The 26,695-nt window shown below is 39.6% G+C and overlaps 2 protein-coding genes across 5 annotated transcripts; both read left to right on the top strand.

Annotated features, from left to right (window-relative positions):
- The first annotated feature begins 422 nt into the window (after window positions 1–422).
- On the top strand, window positions 423–11,608 carry LOC136710762 (acetylcholine receptor subunit alpha). 2 transcript variants are annotated; one of them, XM_066686567.1, is made up of 9 exons: window positions 423–468; window positions 1,529–1,671; window positions 1,807–1,851; window positions 2,296–2,405; window positions 3,556–3,751; window positions 3,981–4,218; window positions 9,922–10,145; window positions 11,046–11,285; window positions 11,470–11,608. In XM_066686567.1, the coding sequence occupies exons 1-9, from the start codon at window positions 423–425 to the stop codon at window positions 11,596–11,598; spliced, it is 1,371 nt and encodes a 456-aa protein (XP_066542664.1). In that variant the 3' UTR covers window positions 11,599–11,608. The 2 variants fall into 2 exon arrangements, with proteins under 2 accessions (XP_066542664.1, XP_066542663.1); XM_066686566.1 differs by having other exon boundaries at window positions 1,526–1,671.
- A 2,375-nt stretch (window positions 11,609–13,983) lies between these two features.
- On the top strand, window positions 13,984–25,826 carry wipf1a (WAS/WASL interacting protein family, member 1a). 3 transcript variants are annotated; one of them, XM_066641045.1, is made up of 8 exons: window positions 13,984–14,148; window positions 17,214–17,294; window positions 20,609–20,738; window positions 22,673–22,801; window positions 22,914–23,846; window positions 23,935–24,135; window positions 24,980–25,093; window positions 25,373–25,826. In XM_066641045.1, the coding sequence occupies exons 2-8, from the start codon at window positions 17,244–17,246 to the stop codon at window positions 25,423–25,425; spliced, it is 1,611 nt and encodes a 536-aa protein (XP_066497142.1). In that variant the 5' UTR covers window positions 13,984–14,148; window positions 17,214–17,243; the 3' UTR covers window positions 25,426–25,826. The 3 variants fall into 3 exon arrangements, with proteins under 3 accessions (XP_066497142.1, XP_066497140.1, XP_066497141.1); XM_066641043.1 differs by having other exon boundaries at window positions 25,370–25,826; XM_066641044.1 differs by lacking the exon at window positions 13,984–14,148 and adding an exon at window positions 14,796–14,953 and having other exon boundaries at window positions 25,370–25,826.
- The last annotated feature ends 869 nt before the right edge of the window (window positions 25,827–26,695 follow it).

Genomic DNA, 26,695 nt, shown 5'->3' with positions numbered 1-26,695 from the left:
ACGTACATCCAGACCACTGAAGAACAAGGGTGAAAGGGGCTGATAAAATATGCAGAACATTTATTATTGTTCAGTAATTTCTAAATAATGCTAATGTGTAAGTACATAACAGCAAGGTTTATATGTCACTGTTATATTGATTCAGTTATGTTTACATGTCGTGTATGTTTGGAAGCTGAGTGTGGAGAATATGAGCGATGGATTAGATAGGTATTTGTCTCTGGTTTCATGTGCTGGATAGCTGAGAAGTGTGTGACAGTGCAGTGACAGTCTGCAGTGAGACGGGACGCCCCAGCACTGACCAACACTTATTAAACCATTTACAGCACATAGGAACAGCAGAGAATTCATTAATTCTGTCATTAAATCTGAGCTGAAAGACTGGGATTTGACTTTTCTTCTGAGATCCCAGTGACAGCAACATGAAGGAGGCTCATCTGGTTTCACTGCTCTTGATCGTCTGTGCAGGTACACTTTTTTTTTTTGAAGATCTGATGAAAAGGAGGTAAATTTAGATTATATTGCATTTAATGTTTTTTGTAAAATTGATGTTCCTCTTAAAGGTGTTGCTTGTCAATAAAGAAAGTTTAGGAAAGACCTGTAAAAAAGGCATTCTGTTAGTGCTTGCTACTACTGCATAAAACATCCTTATTTGAACATTCCATGGTACATCTTTTATAGATGTAGAACTGATCTTCATGGCCAAATATATATTAATTAGCAATGAACTTAACCATATTCTCCCTCTAAACGTTCTTCAACCTAAACCCTGGCTCTAATCTACAGATTCCAGGGCCACTGTGTGCAATGAAATATCACAAAACAGCAATATGTCCACTTATATCACTTGTTAAATGTGTAAAACTTAATTGCCCTCTGTTTTCCGGCCACACAAAACACTATTTTGACTGACAGCTACAGATGTCTAAGTGACTGCTGTTGACTTTCTTCTCATGACATACCACCCCCACCCTCCCCCTTCCACCGTGTGGAGATCATTGTATAATGAAGCCTGATCCATGTGAATGAATAGACATACTGACAGATTTTACACTCTTACATATATAAACAATCAAATGCCCCTTCCCAGTGTGATATAGAAGGCCATCTTCTATCTATAGCATTTGGATTTGTGTAATCTACTGTTCCACCATAGCTGAGCATTTCCTCTTTAAATCTGAAGTGGTTTATAGATAGTCCCAGCTGAATGAATTCAGACAGTTAAGCTTTCTTACATCATAAGTGTGACAGGGCTTTTAAGCTACAAGTGAGTGATGAAGGAGTGGTGAGGGGAGGTAGAGCCAGAGACTAATTGCGTGTTCATAGATCCAAACTTACTGAATAAAGACAAGGGTGTAGAGTTATGGCTAAACCACTGGTAAAGCATTGGGAGATTTTTCAGAGAAAAGTTTCTAATCAAGTAAGATGAATGGAGAAGAGTAAGTTTAAATACTGTCCTCAGATCAGTAATACTGCACACGGCGCTGTCGGTGTGGAAGTGTTTTACTGTTGTGTTTTTGTTGAGCAGGACTGGTGTGGTGTTCAGAGGATGAGACTCGTCTGGTTAAAAATCTCTTCACGGGGTACAATAAAGTGGTCAGACCCGTCAATCACTTTAAGGACGCAGTGGTGGTCACTGTAGGACTGCAGCTGATCCAGCTTATCAGCGTGGTAGGGTTTACTGTTGACAGTTGTTTTCAAACTGTCGAGTCATGTTGGATAAATTCACCTGTTTATTGTTGTTACTCACATAAGAGTAGAGCAAAATATGTTAAAACTGTTTCTTTTCTGTCTGATCTCTGACAGGATGAGGTTAACCAGATTGTCACTAGCAATGTGCGTCTGAAACAGGTACTGAAACAGTGTTTCCATTTTCCGTTGTCCTTTGCAATATATTTTAAATTTCTATGGTGCGTGCTCCTCATCATAAAAAGAAAACAAGTTGCAGAAACAGCCTGTCTAAAAACAGTCATTTTATGATTTCGCAAAATTATAATTAATAATTATAAAATAATAATATAATTATTATTTATTTATATGCATCTTTTCAGCTTTTGGTGCTTTAATCTCACTCATATACACTTAAATGATAAGTTCTTTATTGAAACACAGTCATACAGTGCTGAAAGTACAAAATAAATCCACACAAACCTTATAAGTGCACAACTGGGGAAATGTGGATATATGAGCTTTAAAGCATTACTGCTTTGTATAACTTCATTCCTCTTTGTTAATATGCTTTAATATGCTTCATCTCTTTTGTAATGTTGCCTAATTAACGTACCCTGCCTTTAGCAATGGAAAGATGTGAACCTGCAGTGGAAACCGGAGGAATATGGAGGGATAAAAAAGATCAGAGTTCCATCCACAGACATCTGGAGGCCTGACCTGGTTCTCTATAACAAGTAGGAATCAGGCCACTGCCTTTTGATCTGAATCTTCTGCACTCAAGCACACTTCCGTAATCTGAGCTGATGGCTTTATACACTCACACACTGGCGTAAGAGTGACGTCTGCTACCTCATGACTAATGCACTGGTGGGTGTTTTGTTTATGCGCAGTGTGTTCGTAATGTGTGTGTGGGAATGAAAGAGCCCTCACTGCAGCTAAAGCTAAATTTGGAGCTAACATCACTGGCTTCTCCTTCACACCATATGCTATGTCTAACACACACAAGTACAAATTTGCGCACATACACACACACACACACACACAGCTGCTTCTCCCTGACAACCAGTATGCTGCCTGTGAGACCCATGCCCGTCGCAGTGCTGGTTGGCTGGCACTAGCTTCAGCGAAAATGGTGTGATGCCAGCACCGTGGCAGTCTCTAGGCAGAGCTGTCTGTGCCTGTTAACCTTATTCTCTTCTCTTTTCATCCCCTTCTCCACCTCCTCCCCTCCCCCTCCTCCTCCTCTTCTCTATGCTCACCATTCCACTCCCACTGTTCTCCATGGATACACTTCCAGTCTGAAAACAGTTGGAAGGGAGCTTCACTCACATTTTCTCAGTAAAGTTGACTGTATGCACAGCATAATTATTTTAAATCCATTGTAGCTGGCTTTAGAGCTTTCTTTATTTGGGGTAATTAAGGGCTTTATATCATGTAAGATTGGATTTCCTCAAATTGGTACAACATGCCAGCTATTTTTCATTCAATACGGTTCATTTGGTTAAAAAAAGAAAAAGAAAAAATTGTTCATTTATTTAATTAATGTCACAAAAACCAACAATTTTTACATACATTTACCTGATTAGGTCCAAATTGTGTTGCCCATTTTATTTTTTAATGAATCACAATTATGTTGCAGCCACTTAAATCACAGTTAGATGCATATCTCACTTTAAAAAATAAACTGTCTGTTTAATGCTGATAGATGCATAGAGGTTGGAAGTTTCATGTGAAAACATCTATGACATATAACATGAGGCTCCTTTAACCTGTTACTGGGGAAGGCCTAACTATTTCACCCGAATTAAACTAATGAAATGATTACACTGTGCTGGACTGGAGATTATAAATGTTGTATCTTACTCCTTCTCTTTTCCTCCACAGTGCAGATGGAGACTTTGCTATCGTACATGAAACCAAAGTTTTGCTGGAATACACAGGAATGATCACGTGGAACCCTCCAGCCATCTTTAAGAGCTACTGTGAAATCATTGTGCTCCACTTCCCCTTCGACCTCCAGAACTGCAGCATGAAACTTGGGACTTGGACCTTCGATGGAAACCTTGTTGTCATTAACCCTGTAAAAAGATTTTTATATTTTCAAGTATTTTATTTTAAATTACTTACATGAACATGTTTTCTATGCAATGCTCAATGACCCGAGTGTACTGTTATGGATTATTCTGACATGTTCTATTACCAGTCAAAACACGGTTTAATTAAATCAGTTTACAGTAGGGCTATGCATTGATTTGATGATTCAAAATCCCTGAATATTAATATACATGATCCTTCTCTCTGTCCTTCAGGACAGTGATCGTCCAGACCTGAGTAACTTCATGGAGAGTGGAGAGTGGGTGATGAAGGACTACAGGAGCTGGAAACACTGGGTATATTATGCCTGTTGTCCTGATACTCCATACCTGGACATCACTTACCACTTCCTCATGCTGCGGCTACCACTTTACTTCATCGTCAACGTGATCATCCCCTGCATTCTCTTCTCCTTCCTGACCGGCCTGGTCTTTTACCTGCCCACAGACTCAGGTACTGGATCCTTGATCCTTGATCCACACACAAGGGTTTATGGGTGAATTCATGAATAGAGTAATAGCAGGACATGTTATTCAATGGATGTAAAGAAAGACGAATAAATACATGGAGTGATGAGAAAATGACAAACACTGCTTTGTAGGATAGCAGGCTGACAAATGCTAAAAGCAGGACCAGGGTACGATAAGTAGAAATATCAGTGTCCTTTTTTTAGGTAGAAATAAGTCATCCATTATAAATACTTTAAAGTTACTCAGCTCCAGGGACCTGGAGGTTGTGGGTTCAAGTCCCACTCTGGGTGACTGTCTGTGAGAAGTGTGGTGTGTTCTCCCTTTGTCTGCGTGGGTTTCCTCCAGGTGACTGTCTGTGAGGAGTGTGGTGTGTTCTCCCTGTGTCTGCGTGGGTTTCCTCCGGGTGACTGTCTGTGAGGAGTTTGGTGTATTCTCCCTGTGTCTGCGTGGGTTTCCTCCGGGTGACTGTCTGTGAGGAGTGTGGTGTGTTCTCCCTATGTCTGCGTGGGTTTCCTCCGGGTGACTGACTGTGAGGAGTCGGTGTGTTCTCCCTGTGTCTGTTTCCTCCGGGTGACTGTCTGTGACGAGTGTGGTGTGTTCTCCCTGTGTCTGCGTGGGTTTCCTCCGGGTGCTCCTGTTCCCCCCCACAGTCCAAAAACACGTTGGTAAGTGGTTTAGTGAAAAGTGTCCCTAGGTGTAAATGTGTGTGTGTTGCCCTGTAAATGACTGGCGCCCCCTCCAGGGTGTATTCCCGCCTTACGCCCAATGATTCCAGGTAGGCTCTGGACCCAACGCGACCCTGAACTGGATAAGGGTTACAGATAATGAATGAATAATAACTTTATTTGTTATGGTGGTTTTACTCTCTCTGTGGCCATTCATGTGGTATGAAAATAACTATAGCCTTGAGGAGAGGATTATTTCAAACCTAAGATGTATGGGGGGCAGATTACATTAGGAGTTAGTTGTCTGTGGTTTATACTTCTTTCCTACCTATAGTTAAGCACAAGTAAACAAAGTCAGGTCTGGTTTACTACTTGATCTCAGACTAGATTATCTTGATGCACTGAGTTTAATCCTGTCTATGACAGCGAGTTGTCTGGATGAAGCATTCGTTTGTAATAGCGCAGTCATCACTTTCCTCTCTGTCTTCTTCCTGCTGTTTACTTTCAGACTGGCTCCATATGTGACTGACATGAGCCTTGTCTGCTGTTTACACTGACTCTATGAGTCACTGATGTGTGTACGTGTGTCTGTGCCACAGATGTGTATGTGCGAGTTTTTGTGATCTGTGAGTATGTGCGTTTTTTTTGGCACTGATGTGTGTATGCTTATGTATCTGAGACTCACACTCTCAGAAAAAAAGAGTAAGTTAGAGAAGGTACATTATTAGTCACTAAAGGTACAAACAGTGTAAATATACCTTTAAATGTACCACAGTGGTGCTAAAGTCCAGTTGTGTTCCCTAAAGGTACATTACATTCTCTTCTCCAGAAGAAGAGCTGGATATGTTTTATTATAAAACTAGTTAAACATAAAAACATAATATAAGCCCTGGAGATGAAATAGGATGTATGAAATAAACATAAAAAAATCTTCAATTATAATTGAATAAGGTACAATTATGTTCCCTAATTAAAGTTACAGAATGTGCACCCTTGAGGGTACCACCACAGTGACCAGTTTTTCTGTCGATGTATGTATGTATGAATAGTGTCTGGGGCACTAACATACATGTGTGTGTTTATGGCACAGATGAATATATATATCTTGTGCATGTGTGTGTCTATGACAATGATGTGTGTACGTGCTCGTCTGTGGCTCAGTGTTCATGGCCCTGATGTGTGTGTTTGTAGTAGTGACTGTGTCTCAGCCTCCATCTCATTAGGCTCTCACAGGCTCTGGTCTCACCATGCCTGCCAGTCTGACTGCTCTAATGTATTATACATCACACATCGTAGCCTGTCTGTCTGTCTATCTCTCTGTCTCGTGATTTTCTGTGTGCTGTGATGAGATCTGGTTGCTGAGGTCTTAGGGCATATTAGAAGTTGAGCCTAAGCTTAGAGTAGTAATCAATAGTATGATTGGATTTTTTGGGGTTAAAATCAGTGTTACGTTACAATGCAGCACAAAGTAGTTAAAGTAGTGCCTTTTCTGTAACAGGCTTAAAATTCTTGAATCATATCTGATGGTATGTGAAAAAATGTGGTCATATTCATTTTGTCCAAAGAAAACAATATTACTTTAAAACATACAGTACCCATCAAAAGTTTGGACACATCTTCTGATTAGTCATTGGTGGAATAGGGCTAATCACTGTATAGAACTGTGTACCAACCCCTACCTCCGCACAACCCAAGTTATTGTCTCAAACACATTTAAAGTCGAGCAATTTTACAAATTAACTCTCGACAAGGCCACAGCTGTTCACTGAAAACCATTCCAGGTGACGATCTCATGCTCATGAAGCTGATCGAGAGAACGCCATAAGTGTGCAAAGCTGTCATCAAAGCATAAGGTGGCTACTTTAAATAATCTAAAGTATAAAAAATACTCCGGTTTGTTTAACACTTTTTTGTTTACTACATAATTCCATATGTGTTTCTTCATAGTTGTAATGTCTTCCATATTCATTAACAATGTAGAAAATAATAAAAGCCAAGAAAATCATTGAATGGGAAGATGTCCAAACGTTTGACTGGTACTGTACATTCACAGTATGTGGAAAATGCCCACCCAAAATAAAAAAAAAGAAACCCTCCCTGAGTGGGTGTGTCCAACTGTAAACACTGTGAACAGTCTGTGAATGTATTTAACGCTGCTGATATTAAAACTGATGGAAGGATGCATAATACATTATTATCTATTTATTTCTGAAAAAGGTATTGAAATAAATATTAGGGTTTCTCTTGCGTTTCCACATGATCCAGACATGTTTGGGATTGAACAGCGATATTTCTTTCTTCAGAAAATAATACAGAAATTAATCCTAGTACAAAGAAATAATTAGTAGAGTTGGCAGGAGGCTCTTGGTTCCTAGGCTTTTGTGTTTAATCCCTGCTCAGGTCACTCTCTGTGGTGTGCTCTCCCTTTGTCTGTGTGGATTTCCTCCAGGTGGTCCGGTTTTCTCCCAAAGTTCAGAAACACGTTGATAATTGGATTAGCTATTAAAGTATCGCCCACAGGTGTGGTCGTCAGCAATATTTTGAAAATGTCTTAGCAATTCCAAATTCCGTCTTTGCCGTGTAAACAAAGTCATACAAAGCATTTTAATGTGAAATGTTCACATTTCTTTAGAGTGAAAGGAATCAGGGTGTGTGGTCTTATTTCCTTTCAGAATCCACCAGTAAGGCTTTATTTAGCCACTATTTTCTCTTATAACATCCTATATGCAACTTTCCACAGAGAATGTGTTGAGTATATGTTGCATGGCTAATTTCTTTTGACAAATATATGATGGAACCTCTCAGAGCAGGCCCCAAATTCATAAACAGTAAGATTAATTTTACAAGTATTTATATGTTTTATAGGTCTGGTTCCTATCACCACTGCTATTCATCATCTGTAACCGCTCATCCTGTTCAGGGTTGTGGTTGCTATAAAAAGCAGCACATTTAAATATTTGGTGTCTAGGACACATCATTTTTCATTAAACTACACTGAAAGGTTCTGAAATCTTAAAGACTTAAGTATATAGAATTCTTAAATTATCATTAGAATTCTCCATTAAAAGACAGATCCATTAGCGTTACCTCATGCTGCGTTGTTTGTGCTCTTATCTGGAGAGGTTTAATGGTGCTATAACCTATCAGTGCTGAAATGCGAGAATAACAGAACTGATCGTGCTGATGAAGCACTCCTGGACTCTCAGCATATTCCACACAGTGTCAGCATGTTGTCAGTGTATTGTCCACATGGGTATTGATTAGGCTGCTTCATTAATTTATTACAAGTCTACCTTTTTGGTGGCGACACGGTGGCTTAGTGTTTAGCATGTTCGCCTCCCAGCGCTGGGATCTTGGGCTCAAGTACCATCTGGGTGGAGTTTCTATGTTCTCCCTGTGTCTGCGTGGGTTTCCTCCGGGGCCTCCGGTTTCCTCCCACAGTCCAAAAACATGGAGGTTAGGTGAATTGGCTTCTCTAATAACTGTCCTGGTGTGTGAATGTATGTGAATGAATGTTTGTATGTGTGAGTGAATGTGTGTGAGCCCAGATATGGATTGGCGCTCTGTTCTGGGTTAAACCTTAGTGCCCGATGCAGTCCTCCAGGTGGACGGTCGTTCCTGGTCGAGAGTACGCTGTGCGCGTTTGGCTGCCGCTTCTCACCAGTGTGTGTGTGTGTGTGGATTGAGTGTTCTGAGCATTCTGAGCAGTGTAGATTGTAAAGCGTCCTTGGGTGTCTAGAAAGGCGCTATATAAGTGTAAAGATACATACATACATACATTCAGCCTGTGGCAGTGGGTTCAGTGTTATGATTAAGACATGCGTACACATGACGTCCAAATATTTGTGGACAACTGTTCATCCAATATTTCATCTAGAATCACCCCACTTCGTTAATAATATCTTCTGGAAAAGAGAGAATTTGAGGGCATGACAATATTAGTAACGTCGGGTACTGATGTGGATGATGGTTCATAGTTCTACTACACAAACACCACTAAAGCTCATTTGAAATGTATTGGATATGCTCCATCACTCCAGGGAGATGCAGCTCCACTGCTTTACAGTCCAAAGCTGTAGAGCTTTATAGCCCTCTATCCTACACTTTACATTGTGTGCTGGGACCTTAAGCTCATGTCATGACCTTAAGGGCATTTCATTTCATGCCTTTCTCTGGAGATTATACAAGCGGTGTGTGCACAGCTAAATGGTTGTGCCTAATTATAATGGTGTTGGACATACAGTTAATATTCAGCCCGTTTATTTTTATTCATACATTTATAACAGAAACTCCTATTTGTTTGTTTGTTTTTTATTTTCTTACAAAGAGGACAAATATTTGATTATATCTGCAGATATATATTCATATAGAAATATTCATATTACCTATTATTTTACAGACCCCAAACAAGTTTATGTTGCTGAAGTCTGTAAGAATGTAGACACTGAGTGTACAGCTCTGTAATAATGACCCCATATAGCTCTGTCTGTCCAACACTGCCCTTCATTGTGACCTTGGGTCTCCCTATAATGTGTGAACTCATTAAATGACTATGTATAGATGGCAGTCAGGCGCCACTGGACTTGAGGGGTCTGCTGTACATATTTAGCTCCAGTGACATCTGCTCTACTGTAATATGTATGACCCTGAGAGCTGAAGAGTGTGTAATAGGACCTCGTACTTGTTTTCATATATATATATATATATATCACAACTCCTGATTTTATAATCTTAGTAGCACTGTAGTTTCCTTTTTAACCAAGAACTTTTGGACTCTAATAACCAATTTTGGGTTATAAGTGTTATACATTTGCTGTTATAACTGGCCTTTTTAAACTGGCCTTTTTAACTGGCCACATTTAATGATAAGATTTTAAAGGACATATATTGATATCAACCAAGATAATTTTAATATTTAAAATATGGAGAATGAAATGAAGTATTAAAACTCATCAAGTACCCATAATTATAAAATCACCCACCTATGTGTGCATGTTTGTGTGTTTGTTTGTATGCTATAGGTGAGAAAATGACCCTGAGTATCTCTGTCCTGTTGTCTCTGACTGTCTTCTTGCTGGTGATTGTGGAGCTGATCCCATCTACCTCCAGTGCAGTTCCCCTCATTGGCAAATACATGCTCTTCACCATGGTCTTTGTTATTGCTTCCATCATCATCACGGTCATCGTCATCAATACACACCACCGCTCCCCCAGCACACACACCATGCCTGCCTGGGTCCGCAAGGTGGGTATATCAGGCATGCTTCTCACTATGAAATGAGGTTAATGCAGTCTCGTGATCACTAATATGTGATTAAATTATTTATCCTTTAGGATATTTATGCTGAGGCTCAGACCACTGAGGTGCTTTATTTATTTTCTGTATTATACAGTCAGGCTTTTAAACGTGAAGATTTAGACAAAGAACCATTTGGACACACTTTGGGAGCTCTGACAGTCTGAAATATAGAAACTGTACTTTAACAAAATGCCTAGCTGAGTGTGAGGTATACTGTGTTTACCAAGAGCAGTGTTTCTTTGTTTACACCATGGGTTTTATTAGTACTAACCTTTCCCAGTACTGCCACCTAGTGCTCAGGGCAGTGTGTTAGCTCATTACATGAGACAACCATAGAGGGCTCCATTACTGTAAAGAAGGACAGCATGTGTACACACAGCTTCTACTATTCTGGGAAAGGCTAACACTAGATGCTGTAGGATTGCTGTGGGGATTTATTAGTAAGACCATGTACTGATATAGGATGATCAGTTTCTTTATCACAAAAGCCACTCCAACTCACCCCAAAGATAATGGAATATTGTTCATTGAGTGCGGAGAACAGTCTGAGCTGCTGAATTTATTCATTGGGATTGTTCACAAATATTTGGACACAGTGCCACTGTTACAATAGATACAGATCATTAAAAACATTTCCATACGTTTCCTGAGTTAAAATGCATGTGTTAGAATAGGAACAAATTCAAATATGGACCAGGAGAACAATGTGAGAACAATTTCCTTATAGAACCAAATACAAGTCTAGCCTTGGTAAGTGTTTGGAGATTTGTTTATGATGCAAACACTTCCAATCTCTATAATAATAACTGTGACATTATATTTTCTCTCTTTCTCTGGTTGTTTCAGATTTTTATTGAGACTGTCCCCAACCTGATGTTCTTCTCCACTATGAAGCGGCCTTGTATAGAGAAACAAACCAAGAACATTTTCACGGCAGATCTGGACATCTCTGATATCTCTGGGAAGCCCATGCCCACTGCTGTGCCCTACCAGTCTCCCATTACCAAAAATCCTGATGTGCGCAATGCTATAGAGGGCGTTAAATACATCGCAGAGACAATGAAATCTGACGAGGAATCGAACAATGTAAGGCCATGAATTCTGTTCGTTATTAATTACAGTATGATGCAAAAATCAGAACTTACTTATTTCACTGTTAAAATAGACTGTAAATTCAAGTCATTTTTCAGTATCAGTGAAAAGAATCCACAAATCTCTCTCTCTCTCTCTCTCCCCCTCTCTCTCTCTGTCCCTCTCTATCACTCTCCAGGCTTGTGAGGAGTGGAAGTTCGTTGCAATGGTTCTGGATCATATTCTGCTCTGTGTGTTTATGTCAGTGTGTATAATTGGAACACTGGCAGTGTTTGCTGGGCGACTCATTGAGCTGAGTGTGTTATAACATGGTTTGGGCATCATATTTGTAATTATGGGACATTTATGAAGTAAATATGCATGAAAAATCGTATTAAAACTGTGCAGTGTGCACTGAAAAATGACTGCATAAATGTGTGCTGTATAATAGCGTTTTATAATCAAATATTGTAAAATAAACATTTTCTACACAGTTTTTCAATATGGGGCGCTATACAGGCACCTATAATGGTGTTTAATTTTCATTCTAGTTGTGTTCTGTGAATGTTTTTTAGATTGTGTAGATGAGCATGCTAAATAGCTAAGATTTTTAGCTTGTTCTTAGTTGTAACACACATCAGGCTGAACATTTCTTCTTAACTACTTAATCACGAAGGGAATCAGCTTTTTTTAAAGATTTAATTTTGGTTAAATCAATACCCACACACCTACTTAAGCAAAACGGAGCAAGGCAGCTAACTATGTACAGAGACACACCCATAGTGATTCATTATTATTATTATTATTATTATGCTTTTACAAATGTTCTGATTTAATTTTCATATAAAATATATATATTGTTTGGTATGTGTCTTAATTGTACAATAAAATAAACTAGTCCAAATTCTATCTTCTATAATCTTTACTATATAGACATTTATTTGAACCTGCAGCTGTTGACACATATGTCCTGTTTTCACACTGGCTTCCTCATGAGGCACAATTCCTCATTTACTTCAGCACTAACCAAATAGGGAGATACTTACTTATTTCAAATGAGCAGCTGAAGAGGAAGCAGCTTGATTTGATTTTTTCAGGTTCATTTACTTGCATCTGTACACAATGACTTAATCCTCATTCTGTTAAACTTTTGCCAGCTCTTAAAGAATAATCACGGATGAACAGCCTTTGAAAAGCCATTAACCTCTTAAACAAACTGGTAGAAAATTTTATTTTAAATTAAAAATAAAAACAACATTTCTGTCAAGCAGAGGTGTAAATGCAAATGTTTCATTTGCATGATAAAACACATTTAATTTATGACATTTACAGTGTGTTTTAATAAAGCCTGGCACAGTTTACATGCTTCACACTGGTTGCAACCACAAAATAAAGGAAAGGGTGGCAGCAGGTATTGTCGCAGTCACACAGCTCCAGGTTCCTGGGGTTGTGGGTTCAAGCCCCACTCCAGGTGACTGTCTTTCTGTAAGGAGTTTGGTGTGTTCTCCCCGTGTCTGTGTGGGTTTCCTCTGGGTGCTCCGGTTTCCTCTCACACTTCTAAAACACAAGTTGGTAGGCTACTCAAAAGTGTCCATAGGTGTGTGTGTGTGTGTGTGTGTGGGTGTGTGTTGCCCTACGAAGGGTGTTACATTTTCCCCAGTGTTTTAGTTTAGGGTCCTGGAAGGGAAATCAAGGAAAGGCAAGGCAAGATCAATACCAAAGGGCTGGTGAAGACAGCATGGTGATACATTCAGTTAAATGGATTTTTGTTTGCCCAGGCTCTGACTGAAGTTCAAGTGTTTATATTGTCATTTCAACCATATACAGCAGTGCACAGGACGTAGTGAAACGAAACAATGTTCCGGGTGCTACATAGAACAACAAATTACACAATACAACACAAAGTAAAGTGCACGAGCAGGGTAGCATGTGCAATGATGCAAGACGATTTACAACATATACATGAGACAATTACAATACAATGAACAATAAAATATAATAAAGGAAAGGGACAGTGCAGTTAACTCACTAGTTGTGGGAGCAGTAAAGTGCAGTTATGTCCATTCTGGTAGAAGTGTAAACATTGTATTTAGTACATTGTACAGTGTTTTGGTGTGTGTGTGTAGTACATTTGTACAGTTTTTTTGTGTGTGTGTGTGTGTGTGTGTATAGTATATATACACTATGATGCATTAAAAAAACAACAATAGTAATAATATTAATAATAATAGGATTGTAATGACAAAACATGGTTAAAATAGATACTCAACATAATAGAAGAACAATAATAAAAACCGTTTAGTTAATCATAAGCTCAATGAAAGAAGAATGTTTTAAATTGTTGTTTACAAATGTCTCCTGAGCCCGTTTCTCTCATACATTAAGGTAAACTGTTCCAGAGTTTGGGGTATAGGTGATGAAGGATGCTTCCTGTTTTATTTTAGTAATTGTTTAGCTTTGTGTCTAAAAATATGCAGCTTTTTTCATTTGTGATTAAAGACTTGATTCCTCTTTCTGTTGATACACATAACAGGAGCTGCCATATCTTCTAAGTTACAGTAGCTGTTCTCTGTCTCTCTCTGGGTGAGGAAATGCATGCGGTAGTGTTCGTTTGCATTTCGTGCTCTAGGCCCACTCCCCTGTGTGTGTGTGTGTGTGTGTGTGTGTGTGTAAGTAAATGCATGTGTCTGAGAGAGCGAGAGAGAGAGAGGAAGTGTAGTGCAACAGTTTGCACAACTTTGCAAGTGACTTCTCTACTGCTTTATACGCGGTGAGTGCAGATCTACCTGAGCAAACTGAGGGGAAATTCGTAGAGAAAGAGGGTCAGAGGAGGGAAGGGGAGTTTTGGACAAAACCTGGTCATCTTTGCTCATCAAAGGTTGGTGTTTTTTCGGTCTAAAGGTGGTTGGGTTGCTGTTGGGTTGCACCTCAGAGGAAACTCAGATGAGGAAATATGCCTGATACACACAGAGTCTACAGAAAGGCATTAAAGGGCAGAGAGGTACTTTCAGATATCAACTTATGATGTGGCTAAATATTCTTTTAGATATGATTGCTATTTCTATGCAAATTTAAAGATAAAATAATTAAGCACATTCCTACAGAAAAATTAATTGAGACCTTTTTCTGCAATAGTCCTTTCTGAGGTACAATAAGTTTTAGACAGGCTACACTGTATTTTTTCAAACAAACTAACAATGATTAAACCATTCTTTGTAGTATGATTTAACATATTTTATATATAATGCAAATACACAGACTTTCTGTCTTGCGCATGTGGTTACATACGATTAGTACAGAACCATATCTATTTGTCATATAGCAACACAATAAATAATGGCTATGTTCAGCAGTTTGGTATATTTATCATTTTTATCCTAGTTACTCCCCAATCACTAGTCATCATCAATTGCACCTGTTATCTAGGACACCCTCCCACTCACACACACAATATCACCAAGCAAAGAGAGTGGGGACAAGCACAAGCCACTGCTACAGCTGTGACAAACGTCACAGGACAGTTCAATGTGCTGGAATAGAACTTGAAAAGCTGCGTCAGCTAGCATAACCCAAGCTGGCCAGCACTGTGCTAGTGTGATGGGTGGTGCAAAGTGAGTGTGGGCCACCCTACCTACAAAGAGAATGAAACTAATTGTGTCTTCAAGGTTGGGGCATCACAGTAGGTAATGTTCTATATGTTATTTTCATAAGTTTTCAAAGAACAATTTTTCAGCAATATTTAAATATTCACTATGTGCAATAAAGCATAGTTTATCTATATTTATACTTAGACACACATACTAAATAATTTAGGATGTTTGTATATGTGTTCCATACTGATTCCAGTATAAGGTTGTCGTGAACAGCTCTAAAAAATAAGCCAGCCATAAATCTCACCTTAAGCTGAAGGCCTATGTCTTCAGAAAATAAGATGCTATCTGATGTAACTGTAAAAATGTAACTCTTCACTCTCGATGTAGAACAGTCCTCACATTTATTATGATTTTCTGGATTCACATTTTAGAAGCACTAATGAAGAAAAGAAAGAAAGAATAAAACCCAGCAGCACAACATTTTCATAATATTCAGGCCTGTCTGTTTAACCTATAATAGATAAGAATGTTACTTGATTAAGAAAACAACGCAGACAGAAGTTACTTTCTGTCCTCTGTAGGCTTCTTCATACTGAAAACCTGTCTTAGGTTCACATGTACTGTGCACCATACACTCAAAATCTGTCGCCTGTCTCTGGCTGTTCTAGCTGCAGAGGAAATGGTGCTACACTTTTTGCAAAGAAGCCATCATTAGGAGAGTGTGCATCAGGAAGTAGCTCTGACCTCTTCTACAGTAGATACTGAGACCACTGCTTCCCTCAACCAGAGTGTTCTGCTTTAGTAACTAGGCCTTTTGTACTACCGAGAACGTTTATGATATCAGAGACCTTTCATTTATTCATTTCTAGTCTAGCAAGGAACTAAAAAACAAAGTATTCATTTGTCAGTGTAATAAAGAAATTGCTATATTTGCTTTTAGTATTTCCCCCAACTTCGAATTTTAGTCTTAGAAGATGGCTAATTATTTTTTGCTACAAATAAATAAAGAAATCTCAAACACATTTGGTGGTGCTGAGGTCGGGACTCAGGTACTGTTCTGAAAAACACCAGCAACTTATTTTTTTTCTGTTTACTTTTTTTTCTGTTTCTTTTGCTCTTCACAGCTCCATATCCTTTCAGACTCATAATGTTCTGAATTTACAGTGGAACATCAGCTTATCTTTCCACTGTAAGGAAAACCAGAGACTGTCCACTCTAAGATTTAAGGGGGTTTAAGGACTGTTACTCTGATGGTGATTTGTGTTCTACCGGTGTCTGGGATCTACCCAGATTTATCTATAATTTAATATTTTTGAAATCCAGAAATTGCTGTTTTAAAAGGAAATTACATAAATTTATAAAGTACTGTAGCACTACTTTTTTTTTTAATATAGCAAGACTTGGTCTGTGACTTCATATCCTGTGGTTTATTAAAAGACCTTTAACAGGAGACTTTTATCATTTGAGCTGAGAATTCTGGAGTTCACTGTCGCATTAATGTAAGATTGGTAGATTTGTTAGTACTATCTTACGCACACATACAAAACACTTTATTGTTTATTTAGATATATCTCACACATCACTGATGGCAAAACCACAAACTAAAAATGTAAAAATGTATTTAAAGCTGAGAGCAGCATCTCTGTACAGCAGCTGTACATCCTGAGGCTCTGGGCCCAGAGAGTGGAGTAGTGGTGAAGTTGCTTGTGTCCTGTAAGCCCTGAGCTATTGTAATTTGGCATCAGTCCTGGAGCCACAGGCATTGGAGACAGGCCAGATTCTACACTGCCTGCCGTGTAAAATTAAAGAAACATGACCAGAGCCATGCTTGCATCGCCTTCCATGTAACACATGGACAGCATGCTACACATTTGCTATCTCTTTAGATCGAAGCAACAGTGAACTTCTGTTAATTTCTGTTCTCCAGAGATGACTCAGTAACGAGGAAAGACGTATGTTTAACACAAATACATTTGTGATCCATGCGTCATGCAAACCGATTGCCTTCAGCCTTGAGATTTAAACATAACTTTCTAACAAGAAAGAGGAAGCAGTGTAAGTGAATTTTTATTTTCATGATACACTTGACCATGTTCTTGAGTTCCCTTCAGTATCTACATCAACCTCTTTCACTGCTTGTAAGTGGCTTCTTTATCTTTCACAGGAAGATAAGGTGTGAATCTCTATTGCACACGTATGTGTGTGTGTGTATGTTAGCATGTATATTAGTGTGTGTTTGAGGTTAAGAACTGTGTTAGAGAAGTAAAAAAAACAAACTATTGTAATCCTCTCTTATTAACTGTTTCCTCTCTCTGCATTGGTGTGTGGGTGTGTGTGTGTGAACTTTTAGGTACAAGCTTAAGGATATATAAAAGCCAATATGCCTGGACCACCACCGCCAGCACCTCCACCACCTCCAACTTTTGCTTTGGTAAGACACAAGAAATATACCTTTACATTTATGGAATTTGGCCAGTGCTTTTAATCAAAGCCACTTACCAATTTGGTCATGTTGCAGAGGAAGGTTAAGAATATTATTATTGTGTGTTCCTGCCCATACAACAAATTCACCAATGTTAAATCAACACTATTAGTGTTAACACTGAAAGTGTTCAATTATTACACTAACAGTGTTAATTTAACACTAATATTGTTGATTTAACACGTGAATTTGCTGTGCCAGCTGGGAAGTGAACATGATTCAGCTGTATGGAGATTAGTGGTGTTAGCTATCAGCCTACATCATCTACAACAGCATAAACACATCTGGTAAATAATTATCATATAATCCAAAATAAGCAAACCAATAATCCAAATGTAGAATCCTTGTTTTATATATAAGTAAGTAAATAAATAATTCTGTGGTTTATGTATTCTCTTGAACGTTTGTTTAATTGAGAAATTACAAAAAAAAAAAAAAGAAAAAACAGAAAGTGTTTTCAATGCTTTCACTGACCAACTTGATTGTGTGTCAACAAAACAGTTGAGACTGAAGCATGTCTACCACTGTAACATCACCTTTCCTTGTCATTACTCTTGCCCATTTCCCCATTTTTGCCCTGACGTCTGGTCTGGTCGTCTGGTCACCCTATGTTAATCTCCAGTTCCACCTTAAATTGTGACTCAATCACTTTCTGGTGCCTTATTTTACTGCAACATTTAAGATGGAATTAGAAGGTTAGAAAAAAAATATATATATAAGAAATGGGATTCACCTTTAAATTTAGAACAGCAGCTGGGCTAACTACACAGTTAAGGAGTCATTTGCATACATGTTCATTTTGTGTTAATGTGTTGGTTAAAATTCAGTTAATTAGTAATTATCTTTTATCTTTGTGACCCTTGAAAAACCCTACCCTACATAATGCACCATGTGAGACAGAGCTGAACTGGAGACAGGGCCAGTCAAGCTCACACAGTATGTGTCTAGAAAATCACAGTTGAGTCCTTTCAGTGACAAGTCTGAGTGTGTCCTTTTTGTATTTTTGCCTGAAGAGCTCAATGTGTTATTCCCCAAACCAGCTGATACTTGGACTCTGACAACAGCACATGCTTCCTGGGTTTTTCAAAATAAAGCCCCTTGCACGCATGCATGGTTACCTAGAAATTTTCCAGAGTTTACAATGATGAGCTGTAAGTCTCCCGGACTTTACATAGCTCCTGCATGTGTTGAACATGTGCTGCCACGTGCCTAAAGCAAGCCAAAAATGTACAGCTGTGAGAATACATCTGACAGAAAGTCTGTACATGGTTGAAAGAACCAATCTGGAACTCTGGAGTTTTTCTAGAATTCATATGTGAAAACTCCTTATGTGAGGTCACCTCAGGTCCAGAGAACTAGATAACATTTCAGCATAAGACGTATGGCTTTCTCCTTGAATATAGAGTTTCAGATTGTCTCTTGTGGTAGTGGCAGACTGGCACAAAGAGGTAAGCCAATTCCACATTGTTGCTTGCAGCGACTGTGAGGGGGATCTTTCTATATTCACCTGCTTAAAGTGTTATGTGTCAAAACTGTATAACTTGAGTACTCTATAATATTTTCCCCAGTGTGTTGCAGACATCAAATTGTAAATTTGTTTAAATTTACAAAATACGTTCAAGTTGGTCAATGATAACCTTGTATTTTTGTTTACAACACATCAGATATATCCTGGAGATTGTTTTATTATATATTGTTCGCTTTACCTTCATAAATTCTTTACAGTATACACACTGCCTGCTTCCCCACCCCCAAAACCCTCACTCTGATATTCTGTTGTGCAGTTTTGATTACGGCTCCCATTCACCACAGCATAGTTTTGATAACTTTACAACAGATGTATTAATGTTTTGCTGAAATTCTCTGTTTTTAATCTTTTCACTATTAAAGGAGAACTTGTTTTCAAATTTACCAAGTGTTTAAGTGATATCTCATCATAGGTAGTGTCACAGTCACACAGCTCCAGGGACTTGGAGGTTGTGGGTTTGATTCCCGCTCCGGGTGACTGTCTGTGAGTAGTGTGGTGTGTTCTCCCTGTGTCTGCTTGGGTTTCCTCCAGGTGACTGTCTGTGAGGAGTTTGGTGTGTTCTCCCTGTGACTGCATGGGTTTCCTCCGGGTGACTGTCTGTGAGGAGTGTGGTGTGTTCTCCCTGTGTCTGCTTGGGTTTCCTCCAGGTGACTGTCTGTGAGGAGTGTGGTGTGTTCTCCCTGTGTCTGCGTGGGTTTCCTCCGGGTGACTGTCTGTGAGGAGTTTGGTGTGTTCTCCCTGTGTCTGTGTCGGTTTCCTCCGGGTGATTGTCTGTGAGGAGTTTGGTGTGTTCTCCCTGTGTCTGCGTGGGTTTCCTCCGGGTGACTGTCTGTGAGGAGTGTGGTGTGTTCTCCCTGTGTCTGTGTCAGTTTCCTCCGGGTGATTGTCTGTGAGGAGTGTGGTGTGTTCTCCCTGTGTCTGCGTGGGTTTCCTCCAGGTGACTGTCTGTGAGGAGTGTGGTGTGTTCTCTCTGTGTCTGTGTGGGTTTCCTCCGGGTGCTCCGGTTTCCTCCCACAGTCCAAAAACACACGTTGGTAGGTGGATTGGCGACTCAAAAGTGTGTGTGTGCGCGTGTGTGTGTGTTGCCCTGTGAAGGACTGGTGCCCCCTCCAGGGTGTATTCCCGCCTTGTGCCCAATTCCAGGTAGGCTCTGGACCCACCGCGACCCTGAACTGGATAAGGGTTACAGATAATGAATGAATAATCATAGGCATTAGAAATATTTTTCTGAATTTTTTTTTGTGAAGCTTATGGTTCACCAATTTAATTCCAGGTTTTAATAACATGTTGGGCTTTTCTCAACTCAACCTGTTATTTCAGCAATATCCTTGTTTTTGTTGCTTGATGCAGGCTAATAATTTTGCTTCAATTTAAAAAATTACCCTTCTGTAACACAGTAACCTCTTTTTCATAGTAACACCACAACCTCATGATGTTTCCCAGGTGGTTTATTAAAAGAAACCAGGCTACTGACTGCCTCAGTTAGGGTTGAATATATTGTTGCAAGTTGAAACATATTAATCACAGTAGAAATTATCTCATCACAGACTCATAAGTGTTTACTTATTTAAATAAGTAAATATTTTTGGTCAGGGGGTGTATTTCCACCAAAGCTCTCCTGCTGTACTCGGATAAAACCTGGATCAAGATTAGCATTTGTGATTCTAGAGAGACATCTACTGGTTAAAGTAATACCTTGTGTATTGGTGGTCTTAATGAGTGTCTTTGGAAACAGGCAAATACAGAGAAACCGTCTCTGAGCAGATCTGAGCAGCACGGAAGGAATGCCTTACTTTCCGACATCGGCAAAGGAGCTCGCCTGAAAAAAACCGTCACCAATGACCGCAGTGCTCCAGTGTTGGATAGTGAGTGAAATTTGTCCCTGTAAAACATACACAGTATTCAGTAACTACACTCTCCTTATGAAACAACACATACACAGCTCATAATAACATTATCACAAGACTTGCTCAAGTGTTGAATTGGTTGATATTTAAAAGTATTCCAGAACAACTTAAATTACAGCCTGCTAATTACTGGGTAAGTACAGAGTAGGTACCTGTTGAGTAAGCCATAAGATAAAATAAGTGCTGAGTAAGTAAAGGGCATGATACTAGAAATATGTGGTTATTACTGGGTATCTTACAAACACCTTACAAATAAGGCAAAATAGTATGACAGTTTATGCAAGTGACTATTACTGTCATTTTTTATAAATAAGGAATGCAGCTACTATTTTGAACTGACTGTAGTTCTGAATGTAATTACAGATCCTTTAAAGTTATTTACAGTGCACATACAGGGAAGGCCATGGTCAACTACTTTCATTAGCAGAGTTTCATGGCCCTTTGTTCTCATACTTCTGAGATATTTTACACTGTTTAGCCTATATGCATTAAGACATTATATGTACATAGCTGAGTAATGGTGAAATGGATGTTTCTCTTCTGCTATTCTTCCTCATTTGTAAAATATTTGTAAGATACCTAATAATAACTACACATTTCTAGTATCATACCCTTTACTTACTCAGTACTTATCTTATCTTATGGCTTACTTACTCTGTAGTTTAAAGTGTTACCCAAATATTTAGCTGATGCTGGACTACTGTGCTAAATTTACGGCATTAACTTAGCTGCATTAACTATGCTCTCAGTAAAGTAGTGTACTCTGTACTGCTCATCCAAGTATAGGTATATTTTACAAATGTACCAACGTTATCCAAAGCAACAGCTGATATTGGTGTATCTCAGTTCTGTCAGTGTATTCGTTGGTTGCAGCTGACGTCACAGAACTCCGTAGCCGCCCTAATGGGGACTTATTACTCAAACACACATGAAAAATGAATTTTTAAATTTTTTTATTATTTCTGTCAACACTTGTAGTCTGTATTTAGACGTTAAAATGAAAGAAATAAGTATATATCCCTGACCATTTATCCTCGTCACAGAGCTCTGTTCCTGTGACAGTAGAGGAGCTCAGGCCATGCCCCAGCACCATACCCCTAGTGCAGATAATAAAAACACATAATAAAAAGAATAATAAAGACTGTAATTAGTCACTAATTCAACAGGGAACTTGAACCTTATAACTCACTAAAATTGATTTCGACATACAATGCATTATGTGAGTTATTTTATGAAAGACTCTGCCCTACAGATGGTGTAAGGAGACATTTGGGTTTCTGCCCCTGCTTCTCTGTGGCATGAATACCTCTCTCACTGATCACTCACACTTTCAGACAAAGAGAGGTCATTTATTAAAATTTAAGCCTAATCAGAGTAATAAATTATGATGACACGATTAAATACATTGTCCTCCAAAAATTCAAATAAGCGGAGGGACAGCGAGATCACATTTAAACTGTGAAAAGTGGAGACAAAGGATTACGTGGCTTGTGTCTGTAGTGTCTTACACACTTTTACAACAGTTTTCAGACAGAAGATCAGAAAAACACATTAGAGACTAATGAGTAGTTTTCCATTAGATCCAGTGACAAAAATACTAGTGTGCTAATGTGTCTTTTTCTCCTCATACTACACAGTGCAAAGTGGAGGTGGTTCTGGGTGTTCCAAATCTCTCTCTGGTGCAAGGAGAGGAGCTAAAAACTAAATTTATCTGTTTCCTATTTATATTACTGCTGCATTCTGAAACCAGACAATCTGTCCCAAATATGGCACCCACACCAAAAACATTACATCACTGCTACCCGTGAATAATGAATTTGTATACTGCAAATGTTATATTCAACAACCATGTAAATGTCTTTATTTAAATACAACAATATCTTCTTCCTCAGAGCCGAAAGGAGGGGGTGGAGGAGGCGGAGGTGGCGGTGGAGGTGGAGGAGGAGGAGGAGGTGGGCTAGGTGGACTGTTTCAGGGTGGGATGCCAAGACTAAAATCCCCAGGAGGCAGAGATACAGCTGGTAACTGTTATTTAATTTCTCAGATATAAAAGCATTGCTATGGTAGGTCAAAATATACAAAATAGTCTACGTCTCTTGTTTGGGTTCTAAACATAGTTTTATCTTTACACAGCAAGGCCACCTATGCCACCTACTGGCAGACCCCCGGTACCAGGTGGAGGCGGTCCTCCTCGACTTCCTGGCACTCCTCCTGGAAGAGGTTCCATGAACAGGGGCAACTTCCCACCAGTGCCTTCCTCTGCACCTTCCACTCAGCGTAGTCCCTTTCCCAGCGGTCCTCCTAGTTTACCGGGAGGTCGAACCCTACCCTCTTCCCATTCTGTACAATCTACCCCTCCAGGCAGACGTCAAAGCCTACCTCCACCCCCTGCCAGTGGTCCCCCACCTCCTGTTCCATCAAGTGGCCGTCCATCACTTTCCTCATTTCCCCCTCCCCCATCAAATGATTTCCCACCTCCTCCACCATCCATGGGAGGAAACAGATCATCTTTTCCTCCACCTCCAGTTCCCTCTAGTGGTCGCCCACCACTCCCTTCAATTCCCTCTGATTCTTCAAATGGGTTTCCACCTCCACCACCATCCACAGGGGGAAACAGGTCTTCTTTACCCCCACTTTCAGGTTCCTCTAGTGGCCGCCCTCCACTCCCTAATATTCCCCCTGATTCTTCTAATCATTTTCCACCTCCACCACCATCCACAGGGGGAAACAGGGCTTCCTTCCCCCCACCTCCAGTTCCATCTAGTGGCCGCCCACCACTTCCCACAATTCCCTCTGGTCCTTCAGATGATTTCCCTCCTCCCCCACCACCTGTAGGGGGAAACAGGGCATCATTGTCACATGATGGACCTCCACCACTGCCTCCAATGGGAAATAAACCACCAGTCCCCTCAGCACCAAGACCTACAGGTAATACCCCACAGCCACCACTCCCTTCAGGAAGAGGAGACTTGCCCCCTGCACCACGTCCTGGAGGCTCTGGACCACCTCCACCTCCACCTAGTTCAAGACCACCACAACAAGGAAAAAGCGCATCTGGACGATCAGGTACAGATCTTGGTTAAGTTCCACTGTTTCAATTATGCTATATTATGCAATGTTGCTCAGTCCAATGTATTTGAATGCTTTTCTATAGGGTCTCTTCCACCTCCCCCTGCACCTGGAGGAAGCAGAGGTGGCACAATGTCTCCACCTGCACCTCCTCCAAATCGCCCTGGCAGTGTTGGAGGGGGTGGCAGACCTCCTCCACCCCCAGACCGACCTGGAATGGGTGGCTTTCCACCACCTCCCTCCACCATGGGCAATGGCTTCCAGAGTCCCCCTAAACCCAGCACAGGTATAAAATTCACATGACACTCAGATGAAATTACCAACAGGCCGTTCTTACCTTAGACCTGATTGGTCAGCACAGAAAAACACTCATGACTTTGGCTTTGTGGCTGCACTGACCTAATGAACTGGTTGCAAAGACCACCCTTGTGGTTGTTTTGGGTTGTGTACTCGTGGGTGAGTTCAAGTGCTTTCCTGCAAGTGTACAAGTGTGTCCTACTTCTAAAGCATGCAAAAGCATAGTGTGCAAAAGGCTTAACTGATTTTGAAATTGTATAAAGCCTTTAAAGCTTTACTGTGTAGTATTATTTTGTGATTTACAGGTTTGATAAGCTTCCTACTCAGTACCACACTCAGTTAGGCAAACTTTTTTATTTGTTCTGTGGTCAGCAGAACACACACAAAGCCCTGTGACAGTACTCTGGACACTTCCTCTGCCTCTTTCATAATGTCTGTTTATTTGACTGATTCTTGAGACACCCTAAACACTTATAACTGCTGACTCTTGACTAACACTAATTGAGATGTTTGTTACAACAGGTCTATAATGTAAAAATGTGCAATTATTTGTCACTGCACAACGAAATGTGTCTTCAGCATTTAACCCATCTGTGGCAGTGAACACACACACTAGTGCACTAGGGGCTGTGAACACACACCCAGAGGAGCGGGCACCAATCCTTTGGGAGTTAAAGGAGCCAAGGCTGTTCCTGCCGGCCCTAGGGATTGAACCAGCAACCTTCTAGTACCAAGTCCTGTCCTCTAACCATTAGACCATTAAGCTTCCCTGACCTGTGGATATTAGACACTGATACTTGATTCACAGAATAATATATCTATTTTTTTTTCAGATGAGTGGGAAATTAGATTTTCTTTTCATTCCTTATCTGAGCTGCCTCCACCTGAGCCTTACATCCCTTTTCCCAAAACCTATCCCAGCAAGGCAGGGAAGAATGAAAGCAAAGGTGAGGAACATTTTTGGAATGAAATATATCATTCACGTCTGTGATACTGAAATGTGTTTCATTTTACCTTGTGTTAAATCTGTAGATAAAAGGCATTCCTTTGCAACTTTTCATATGCTAGATTTCAGTCAAATGACTCTACTCTACGTAGAAAATCACAATATTACATTGTTGATAATTTTTTGCTGACGCATTGTATGCACTTTTAGGGATTTTATTAATATACTGTTTTTGAATTATTAATGTTACTATAATAGCTTGTGTTTGTTGGATCAGCAGGAACATTACCGAAGGACAGAGGTGCACCTCCACTGCCTCCAGTGCCCAGATGAACAGGAAATCACCCACACCATTGCAGTATTACTGGGACAGAGTTCCAGAACACATTTATTATAAATAAATATTTTTAAATATTGCTAATAGTTACAATTTCAGAAATAACCATAACCTTAAACATGTCTTCACCTTAAAACAAGATGATTTTTGTTGTGGGCACAAGCTTGAGAAGAAGTCTCGACAATTTAATTGTTGTAAAGAGGTTTGATATTCGCAACATGATATATTCCCGATTTACACACACACAAATGATAATGCACAGACTACTAACTGTAGACTCTTAATGTAGTAATGTTGCCGTTTCTTTGTAATAGTGCAATTTTTACAAATATATTTTTCAGAGGTTTTTCTTTTTTTTTTTTTATTGTTTCTAATATAAAATTAATAAAATAAATGAATGGACAATTAATGGCTTTATGTATAATTTGGAAGTCTTTATTTCAGAGCAGTTTAAAATAAAGCACTTTAAATCAGACACACCTGGTACAGTAAAATAGTCACATCTGAACAATGACACACATGCATTGTCTTCATCCAGAGCCTGAAGTTTGACTTTTAGAACAAAGCTTCCCTGACTTTGTTGCACCTGTATTTAGTGTTAAATATACATGCGAGCAATGCTGGTTACTATAAACTAGACCATAAATTGTGGGCCCTAAATGTTTTCTTTTGCCAACCAGTAACTGACCCTAGCCATAACCTAATAGGGGAGAGAGAGAGAGAGAGAGAGAGAGAGAGAGAGAGAGAGAGAGAGAGAGAGAGAGAGAGAGAGAGAGAGAGAGAGAGGACTGTCATACAATTAGGTTTGAAACCTTCCAACCTTCTTTATTTGTTTCCATTTTTTAGTCGAGATTTGGCCCTGCAGGTCACAAAGTACAAATGATTTGCATACGAACTAGCTGATAAAAACGTTTATGTAAAAATTTTTATAAGGCCCTGGACTTTTATTCAAGCAAATGTGGCTCTGAATACCTTAAGCCCGCCTCCTGTTCTCTCTGATTGGTGGAGTTGTTTCTCGCCATTGAGAGAGAGAGAGAGAGAGAGAGAGAGAGAGAGAGAGAGAGAGAGAGAGAGCGAGCGAGAGAGAGAGAGAGAGAGAGAGAGAGAGAGAGAGAAATAAATTGTAACAGAGAGAGAATAAAAGAAAGATAAACGGACTGTCAGGATATGACAAAATTTTAACCGAAAATTTTTGAATTATAATTAAATAATACAATTAAAAAAAACCTTCCAACCTTCTTTATTTGTACCCTTTTTGGTCCTCAG

Source organism: Hoplias malabaricus, chromosome 12 (genome assembly GCF_029633855.1).
Source record: "Hoplias malabaricus isolate fHopMal1 chromosome 12, fHopMal1.hap1, whole genome shotgun sequence".
Taxonomy (NCBI): Eukaryota; Metazoa; Chordata; class Actinopteri; order Characiformes; family Erythrinidae; genus Hoplias; species Hoplias malabaricus.
The sequence above is the reverse complement of the archived record's forward strand: the minus strand, read 5'-3'. Positions and strand labels throughout refer to the sequence as shown.

Excerpts from the sequence above, each read along its gene's own strand:
- LOC136710762 (XM_066686566.1), top strand. The coding sequence starts at position 423 with ATGAAGGAGGCTCATCTGGTTTCACTGCTCTTGATCGTCTGTGCAG. Across the intron at positions 2,406-3,555 it reads GACCTGGTTCTCTATAACAA|TGCAGATGGAGACTTTGCTA; the intron begins GTAGGAATCAGG and ends TTTCCTCCACAG. Across the intron at positions 11,286-11,469 it reads CTGACGAGGAATCGAACAAT|GCTTGTGAGGAGTGGAAGTT; the intron begins GTAAGGCCATGA and ends ATCACTCTCCAG.
- wipf1a (XM_066641043.1), top strand. The coding sequence starts at position 17,244 with ATGCCTGGACCACCACCGCCAGCACCTCCACCACCTCCAACTTTTGCT. Across the intron at positions 24,136-24,979 it reads TCCCCCTAAACCCAGCACAG|ATGAGTGGGAAATTAGATTT; the intron begins GTATAAAATTCA and ends TTTTTTTTTCAG. Across the intron at positions 25,094-25,369 it reads AGGGAAGAATGAAAGCAAAG|CAGGAACATTACCGAAGGAC; the intron begins GTGAGGAACATT and ends TTGTTGGATCAG.